Raw genomic sequence first — 9,362 nt, 5'->3', positions numbered from 1 at the left:
AGGAGGAGTGCCGCCGCCGGCCCGGAGGTCGGTGTAGGCCGGCGGGCTCTTGCCGTGCCCGCTCGCTGCGCCGAGTAACGCCGGTTCAGTTACCGGAGGGAGACGGGGACTGTAACTGTAACTCGGCAGAAGCTACTGTCCTGCCCAGCCTGGTGCCCTCGGTGTTTTGCCAGAGAGAATCGGCGGACGCGTGGGGTGGGCAGGGCCGGGAGCCGAGCCTTTGCCCGGTGCCTCCTTTGGGGTGAACATTTTAGGCTGTTCTCCTGTATTAAACTGCCTGGGAAAACCGTTTCGTTCAGTCGAACCGTTGACCTGGATGTTTCAGTCAGTGAATAGAGCTCTTATTTCACAGATAGATCCTTAAATAAAACTTACTTTCTTGAACAGGAAGAAAATGTGAAACTAGAATTTTTTTCTGATGAACTCTTCTTGTGTTTGGAGTAAAGACCCAGCTCCCATTCAGCACTTTCAGGCACATCTGGTTTATAGCGGGGTCCGATTTCCAGGCTGCCAGGAGGAAAGGTTGTTGGAAAGAAACTGCGAATGCCTTTGGTTCATCCAGTGTGTCTTCGTAAAAGTAAACCAGTGCTGAATGCTGGTGCCCGGGCCCTCTGCTTTTCTAGGTATGCTCATTGAAGAAGTGCTTGTTACCTCTAATAAGAGAATATTCAAGACTCAGCACAATTACTCGGTACTCCAAGGCATGGAGAAATTTGACCTTTATCATTTGCTGCCATTTAGCTATTACGAGTTGGTGATAATTGTTACCACTTATTTGCTTCCAGGAAGCAACTTTAAGGGATAAAAGGAAACAATGGGGTCTAATGTTGGTACTGACAGCATCTGGTGGCGAGATGCTTGTTTTATTAATTTTGGTAAGTTACTAATGTAATTATTAAAGCTTCCATGATGATGGTTTCCGAAATACTTCACTGGATGGGTTTATAAAGTAATACAGCCTTTTTCAGAATAAATAAGTTGCACTTCCTTCATGTGTTGTTTTTGCATTGTGGACTCATAACTTTTCCATATATAAAGGAATCTTGTTCTCTAGATTTTGAAGTGTTTTGCTTTAGAAAGGTGGTTGTTCTGAATTTTGAATGTGCTAACGTTCTTCAGATGATAGTGTAGTATCTTTGTGGGATACCATCAGTGAAGGAAGGGAGCATGGAGAAAATAAATATTACAAGAAAAGATTTTTCCACTCGAAAAGACGTCCTGGGTGCATTTGCAGAAGAGATCTGTGTGTTTGCCTCAGAAACGCTGATGTCCCTCTGCCATAGGGTGGGGTTTTTTGCTTTCGTTCTTATATTTTCGTTGTTTTGGTTTGGTTTTTTTGGTCAAAAGATCTCCAAACTTAGGCCTTTTGCTTCCAAATTAGCTTCCAGCCTGTGAACCTGATAGCTGGCAAGCAGCCTTCTGAGCCATAGGGTCTGGCAGAATGCGTATTTGAGGGATTAGGGTCTGCAATCTCCACAGCCACAAACTAAGATGTGTTTCAAAGCCAAACGAAAAACACATCCTTATAAAAACAAACCCAAGAATTAATGTAATGAAACTTGGGGATTTCTAAGTGACGATATTGTAGCCAGATTCTCTTGCCAAGATGCAGTCCTTCATATGCTTTAGACATAACACAGTATAGATGATACAGAAACAAGTTTTTATTTAAAATACTTGCTGAGAAAAAAATCTTTCATGTTATATGGTCTGGTAGAGTAGCCAAGTGGCTAGCACAGGGCCTCTCGTGATCATTATGTGTTGCAGAAATCCGGTTTCCACAAACTTGGTTGAATCAGCTGATTATTATGAAAAAAATAATTTGAAGAAATGCATTCATTTACTTGAAATGAATTAACATTTTCGTGGCTATGATAAATTTTATCTTGAATTTAGACACAAGTAATTTTCAGCTGCATAAATAGTCATATCTCTGTTAGCTTCAAAATGTCAATCGACTGAGCTTAAATGGAGCTGTGGTAGGTTTACCCACTCGTACTCTGTCAGCTTTGTTTCTATCAGTGCGTTGCTCAACTGGGATATGACGTGCAGGGTCTTGATTTTAAAGTACTTGATAAGAATAAATAGAAAATGCTAACAGTAATACATCTAGTTTTAATTTTGGCCTTTTTTAAGGTAGAAGCATTAAGAATTATTTAACTTTTTGTTTTACTTAGGGCTCAGAGATGGATTCATCAGAACAAACAACAATTAGAAGTGAGCAGAAATCCAGGTAACTTGGAGAGGTTATACAAAACTCTTAATGAAAATCTGAAAACACAGTAGTAATACCTTACTGAAAGTTAGAGACGAGAACATCATGCTTGAAAACTTGACATGATCCCAGAAACTAGTTTCTCCATGGACTGAGTGCTTCATACTCGGTTAAGCTGTTTGTGAGGAATAAATAATATACTTGCTGAGAGGAAACAGTTTGTGCTGAATGTAGCAGGAAGGCCTGGGGATTATCAGCAACATAGTCTTTGTAGGCATTAGCAAGCAACCTTATCTACATGCTTATTAATTGCTTTGCCTGAGACCATTTCAAGTTAAACATTATAGTTTTAGCTAGATAGTTTCAGATGGTTGTGAAATAAGAGATGTTAAGCATCTGTATTACCAGATTAACAGGAATTAAAAATCTGTAAAGGTAGTTTTGAAAGTCAAGGGGATTCTAAGGTTCTGTATTACCAAAATCCTTGTTTGTAGCGATTTCGCTGTATGGTTTAAATGCATTTTCACTTCTTTGCAAAGTAATCAAGAAAGCTAGACAGTTCTCAACAGTTTCTTGTGCTGGCTTGCACAGTGAATACTAACGTAGAACCAAATATGCCTTTGAGAGTAATCTGTAGTTAGTAATGTCTGAATAGTGGGATAGATGAACCCTTGATCTGAACAAGCATGGCTGGTCTTATGTTGATGTGTCCTAAAGTGAGAATAAATGAGAAGAAAAGATACTGCTTTTTCCCAGAAAAACAAAAATTTGTTTCTTTGAAATATTGTGACTTTTCCCTTTGAAATAGTGCTACTTACTTTCTGTCAGACGTTTATTAAGTAAATCATTGGACAATTCTCTGACTAGTTTTTTCAGAATTTCATTTGAAATGGTGTTTGGCTGGGCCAGTGGACTGCAAATTGGCAATCGTCAATTTGAATCTCAAAGACATTAGTGATTGGAAGTTGTTGCCCTTTTTTTGGCTTAAATTAATTTTGCACATTTGTCTAAAATGACAAAAAGACTTAAAGTACATTGTCGGTTTGGGGAAGGCTGTGAACTGCTGCCAATACCATTCTTCTGCATAGAAATGGAGAGCTGGGTTCCTTTTGGTTGGTCAGTATTTTGCACAAGCGTTAATAGTTCATGTGGACTTCTTGAGTCAGTCGCGACATCTTCATACAAGTTAGAAAATACACTGTAAAAAATGAAGATTTTTGCTTTCTGTTTTAAAGAAAATTCTTAAAAAGTCTAATAAGAAAGCAGCCTCAGGACCTTCTTCTTGTGATTGGAACTGGGGTAAGCGCTGCAGTAGCCCCAGGAATCCCAGCGCTGTGCTCCTGGAGAAGCTGCATTGAGGCTGTAATTGAAGCAGCTGAAGAACTGGAGGTGCTTCATCCAGGAGATATTGCTGAATTTCGTAAAAAAGTAACCAAAGATAGAGACCTGCTTGTGGTTGCACATGATCTCATCAGGAAAATGTCACCAGTGAGTATGCTTATAACTTGTATTGATTTCTGAAATTATTACATACTTTTATTTTGTTATCAACAAAAATTCTTTTTGGCTTTCTAAAACTTATTTTTCTGGTAAAAATTGAAATTTTGATGGTAATCATGTCGTACACTGTACGTTTTGGAGAGGCTAAAAAATCCTTTGTTCTTAGTGTCAGTAAGCTTTTGTCACAATTCATGCAAGCAAGAGTCCTGACTATTAAATATTTGCTGGAACTGCAAGAGGAATTTATAGCTCTGCTGGCTAAAACTGGAGAGAGATACCCTAAAAATACAGGTAGACCTTGACCCTGCTGGTAGCCTTCGATCACACAGGCTTAATCACTGCTGCAGCTCACACTTCACTGAAGACAGTCCAGACATGCCTAGTTTCTCAGCCGTTCCTCTTAGGTTCCAGAGATTTTCAGATGGTCTTAGCAGGTTTGCCAAGTCTTCTAGTTGAAATAATTAGGGTGACATACGTCCTGCTAAGCTGCAGGATATGTTGAGCGTTCTGCAACATGTGGTGAGCTTCTCTACAGGCAAAGGGTAATAATAACTTCTCTCTTTTGGGAGGAGTCTGCATGTATGGTTGGGCTTTGTAGCAGACTTAATGATTAATACATTTTTCTGAACCAGGAAGCCAAAAAAAAAAAAAAAAAAAGACAAAACCAAACCCCCACCTTTAATAGTATATCCCAGACTCTAAATCCAGGCCAATGATAATTTTAGTACATGAACTGATTTTGAAAGCAGTAAAGGCATACTGAGAAAGGTGACGTTTCCATGTAGTTAGGCCAGTAACTGTATTGGGCTTACAGACAGACATTTGTTCCGTGTGTAATACAGTTTGTTGAAGAGGAAGCAGATAACTCTGGGCAAACACAGCCTATGCTTTTAGGACAGCATACCTTCACGTTTGTTTAGAAGTGATGAGCTGCAAAATAAGTTTGTTTTTATTGTACCTGTATTACAAGCTTCCTTGAGAAAACCAGACTCTTATTTTGAGCTACATTAAGTGGAGGCAAGAGCACCTGAATAATTTGAGATAATTTTTGATGGTTTTCTACATCTAGGCCTTTATGCTTGGTATAATGTGTATGCCTTCTAAAGAAATGCTTTGGCATTAAGTAGACAACTGATGTGGGTTTTCTGTTGGAGGCCATTATAATGGTTCACGTGGTCCTTATGAAGTGTTCATCTTTTTCTTTCTTCAGCGTACTGGGGATACGAAGCCCAACTTCTTCCAGGATTGCTTGATGGAGGTGTTTGATAATTTAGAACAACACATTCAGAATCCTGCTGTTCTGCAATCAATCCTGAGACTCATGGAGAGAGGCACGATGGTTCTGACTACAAACTATGATAATTTACTTGAAATATTTGGTCAGCAACAGGGTAAACCTATGGAATCTTTAGACTTGAAAGATAAGGATAAGGTATGACGAGAGCAGTAAAATTTTTAGACTTATAAGAGAAGGCAGCTTGTAAGCTTCATTGAAAGATGTTTTCCTGTTTCAAGAGTGTCAAGGCTAAAACTTCTTAATTGGTAAAGCGTGTCTCTAAGCTAACAGCAGATGCACAGACATTTATTTTACGTGTCTTTTTACGATGAATAATCTGGTAACAGTTATCAAAGAGAATTTCAGTGACACATTTATTAACCAATTCGCCTGACTCCCTGGAAAAAACATGCAAACTTATTTAACGTGCGCGAAGTAATTGTTACAATCACAAATAAGATTTCACCTAGCTGGTAGTTAATTTGCTGTTCACGTCTTTTCTGTCAGAGTTGCTGGAGCTTGCTTCTTGGTTGAATGCTTGTTTAGACCAAAAAGCCAGAGATTGCTGATACTGAAGCTGTCACCTCTTTATTATCGTTTAAAGTAAGCTGTGTAATTAGTAATTAAAATTGTTTCTTGCTGTAGAAGAGTGCAAAAGAAGTTATTTCTGCTTTAAGTGGTTTTATAAGTTAGGACAGCTGTGTATTTTTGCAGAGTCTCTGTTAGTGTAGTATAACGAAAGAATGTAACTTGCATGATTTGCTTTAGGTTCTCCAGTGGGCAAGAGGCCATATAAAATATGGAGTTCTTCATATTCATGGCTTATATACAGATCCCTGTGGAATGGTGCTAGATCCCTCGGGATATAAAGATGTTACTCAAGATCCTGAAGTCATGGTTTGTGTGATCTTTAAAATTTTTACTATGTTTTGCCAAACTCTTTTATTGTAATCACTGCATACACATTACGTAAGGCTAGGGTTTTGTCAGATCATACAGATTAAATAACTGGGGCCCAGAAAAATGGCAGTATTATTCAGAAAGCCAGCTATGTTGCTAGGTCAATGTATGCTTTTGTATACCGCTTCTTTGTAAATCACAATCAAAACCTTCAGGTGTATGTCATAGTTTGAGAGTTCTTTGTCTTTATCTTGTGAAGGAACTTTAGCCCCAAAGTACTAGACACCAAAGCAAGGATTCTTCACCATCTGATTGCTCACATTCACTTTTTAGGGGCTTAAGCCGTTAGCAGCTCTGGATCCTGGACTTAGCGTTGTATCTTAGGTATTTTAAGAAGTCAAACATTTGGTCAATAATATTAATTTTCCTTATTTACAGATTGACCTACCGGGAGCCTAATATTCTGTCATCATAATTCTTGCAATTTAAAATTCCCTACTGGAAATATTTACGTGTGTACTTAATTTTTGTATGCTAACTTTGATTTTTGAATATAAATTTTTTTTGTAGAAACAGTGTTTATGAAATGTCACTTTGTCCTGATCCTAAAATACATGCTTAATTCAGATCAATAGTGATGTCTGCTCTGCTTCTCCTTGTAAGTCTGACATATTTTAAAAGTTCTTATCTTGGCCTTTTGACTACTGAAGCAAACGTAGCTCTTGTGTGTTTATATTTCTTAACAGGAAGTTCTTCAAAATTTGTATCGAACCAAGTCTTTTCTGTTTTTGGGCTGCGGAGAGACTCTGCGTGATCAGATATTCCAAGCTCTATTTCTTTATACTGTAAAAAATAAAGCAGATTTGGAACATTATATGTTGGTGCTTAAAGAAAATGAAGACCACTTTTTTAAGCTCCAGGCAGATATGCTGCTGCACGGAATAAAGGTCGTGTCCTACGGGGACTGCTTTAAACAATTCCCGGAGTACGTACAAGATCTGACTGCTCAAATCTGCAAGCAGAGAAGTCCAGGTAATGTATCCTCTTTAATAAGAAAATTTTGAGCAGGTCCATAGCAGGATGCCATGTCTGAACAACCAGCGGTCGGTCTGAGGTGCCGACCTCATGCATAGCTAGCGGTAGGCCTGTGCAGCATCTTGGCTTATGAATGGTGTGCAGAGTTGGAACACATGTCAAAATTGTAACCAAATTTCTTTCTGTAAGGCCCGTGGATTCTTGCGAATTTAATTCTGAGTTTGTCTTTCTGCTAGCATTTGGTTAAGATGTTCACTTTGTGTATTTTTTTTGGTGTGAACTACTCCAGTATATTGAGTATGACATTATATGAAATACGACATGTCGGTAAAAGAGACTAAAAGAATTGAAGGAATTAGCTTCTGAGCCACAATATCTGATTAAGCACAGAATGGGAAATTAAATCAGTACACCCAAGAGTGTCTGGCTTAACACAGTTAGGGCTAATGGGGAGAAAACCTGAGCGTGAGGATAATGTTTTGTGACAGTAGAATAGAAGAGGCTGTGGAATACTACTGCATTTGTGACAGTGAATGGCATTCTGTAGCGGGTGTTTAATACTAAAATGGGAAAAAACGCAATACCTTTGCTGAAGGTAACAGTCCCGCATCGACAGGGAGCTAAATTTTACTAACTAGGTCCATTCACCTACTTCCCCCCACTCCCTTCCACCTTGTTCTCTCTCAACTCGTAAAATCCCTTAGCTCTAACACTGAAGAGCCTTTAACACAAACCCAGGGAAAAACAACAACTGTATGTTGAAGGAAAGACATTTCTTTAATGTTTTCCAAACAAGGACAGTTCTACTATGGCTTTTTCCAGAGAACTGAGGAAAATAACTAGAGTAAATGACCTTGGGAAGAATACTGGTTCACAGCTCTTTTATTTATCATGTCAGTGAAACCGTTTTGTCTAAAATTATTCCCAAGTGGTGCATAGCAGGGACCTTGCCCTCCCTAAAAGAAAACTGCAGGTGTGTGCCCAAATCACGCAATGGTTTTTGTAACTGGATGAATATTATGTTTAGATTGGATTAGAGTTTTCTTTCCATGAAGGCTAGAAAAAATATTCAGCACAGCATCTAGGTTTCAGGAAGTTTGTCTGCAGTGTAGACACCTAAAAGTAAGTTGGGGTGTAATTTCGGATGCTAAACTAGCCTTAGCCTGCTAGTTTGTTGTTTGACATGCTGCTGTTGGTGGTTGTGATGGACATGGTTTTCACAGCCTGAGCAGCATCTGGAGTATCCAGTTTAGTGCAAAGCAGCCATTGATATCAGACCAGGGTGGGAGAGACACTTACGTAAGCTCTAAATGGAAATGACTGCAAAATCGGACTGTAATGCTCCTCTTTTGTTCAGTGGAATTACTGATTGGCGTACCACTTGCAAGAAGAGGGACAGTACTCTAACTTCAAAATCTTGTTGATCTCATTTACAAGTCAAAACCTGTTTTTAAATGTGCATAACTGCTCTTTACATTACCAAACTGCCAGGTTTCATTTTTTTCCATGCTTATTTACAAACTGTCTTTTAAAAATAGCAGGAGGAGTTTCTTGAAAGGGTTGTATGAAAGAAATGAGAAATGCAGGCCCTGATCCTGATAGGGACTTCAGCCGCCCAGATGTCTGCTGGAAAAGCAGCACAGCGAACTGCAAGCAGTCCAGGAAACTACTGGAGTGTGTTGAGGACACCTTCCCAGGACGGGTGGGGGCGAGCCTGACTGGAGGAGAGGCACTGCTGGACCTGTTGCTCACTGTCAGAGAGGTCAAGATTGGAGGTAGCCTGGGCTGCAGCAATCATGCCCTGGTAGAATTCTTAATCTACAGATGAAGCAGATGAAGTTGCTAAGCCACTATCCATCATATTTGAGAAGCCGTGGCAGTGTGGGGAAGTTCCCGCTGACTGGAAAAGTGAAAACATAGCCCCCACTTTTAAAAAGGGAAAAAGGGAAGACGCGGGGAACTACAGGCCTGTCAGTCTCACCTCTGTGCCCGGCAAGATCACAGAGCAGATCGCCCTGGGAACTGTGCTAAGGCACATGGAAAATAAGGAGGTGATTGGTGACAGCCAGCATGGCGTCACTAAGGGCAAATCGTGCCTGGCAAATTTGGTGGCCTTCTATAATGAGGTTACAGCGTTGGTGGATAAGGGAAGAGCAACTGACGTCATCTACCTGGACTTGTGCAAAGCATTTGACGCTGTCCTGCACAACATCGTTGTCTCTAAATGGGAGAGGCATGGATTTGAGGGATGGAACACTTAAGGAATTGGCTGGATGGTCACACTCAAAGAGTTGTGGTCAACAGCTCGGTGTCCAGTGGGAGACCGGTGAGGAGTGGCATTCCTCAGGGGTCGGTGTTGGGACCAGCATTGTTTTAACATCTTTGTCGGTGGCGTGGACAGTGGGATGGAGTGCACCCTCAGCAAGTTTGCCGACA

At 40.0% G+C, this 9,362-nt stretch overlaps 1 protein-coding gene across 1 annotated transcript in view; it reads left to right on the top strand.

The window, feature by feature from the left end:
- Positions 1 to 2,186: 2,186 nt before the first annotated feature.
- The window catches only part of FAM118A (family with sequence similarity 118, member A), a 9,785-nt gene continuing 2,609 nt past the window's right edge, over positions 2,187 to 9,362 (top strand). Inside the window, exons 1-5 of the mRNA XM_009707259.1 lie at positions 2,187 to 2,233; positions 3,451 to 3,703; positions 4,926 to 5,147; positions 5,760 to 5,888; positions 6,638 to 6,923. Coding sequence (XP_009705561.1) covers positions 2,187 to 2,233; positions 3,451 to 3,703; positions 4,926 to 5,147; positions 5,760 to 5,888; positions 6,638 to 6,923 — 937 coding nt within the window. The remainder of the gene's footprint in view (positions 2,234 to 3,450; positions 3,704 to 4,925; positions 5,148 to 5,759; positions 5,889 to 6,637; positions 6,924 to 9,362) is intronic.

Source organism: Cariama cristata, unplaced genomic scaffold (assembly GCF_000690535.1).
Source record: "Cariama cristata isolate BGI_N322 unplaced genomic scaffold, ASM69053v1 scaffold22810, whole genome shotgun sequence".
Taxonomy (NCBI): Eukaryota; Metazoa; Chordata; class Aves; order Cariamiformes; family Cariamidae; genus Cariama; species Cariama cristata.
This window is presented reverse-complemented; position numbering and strand designations above follow the sequence as displayed.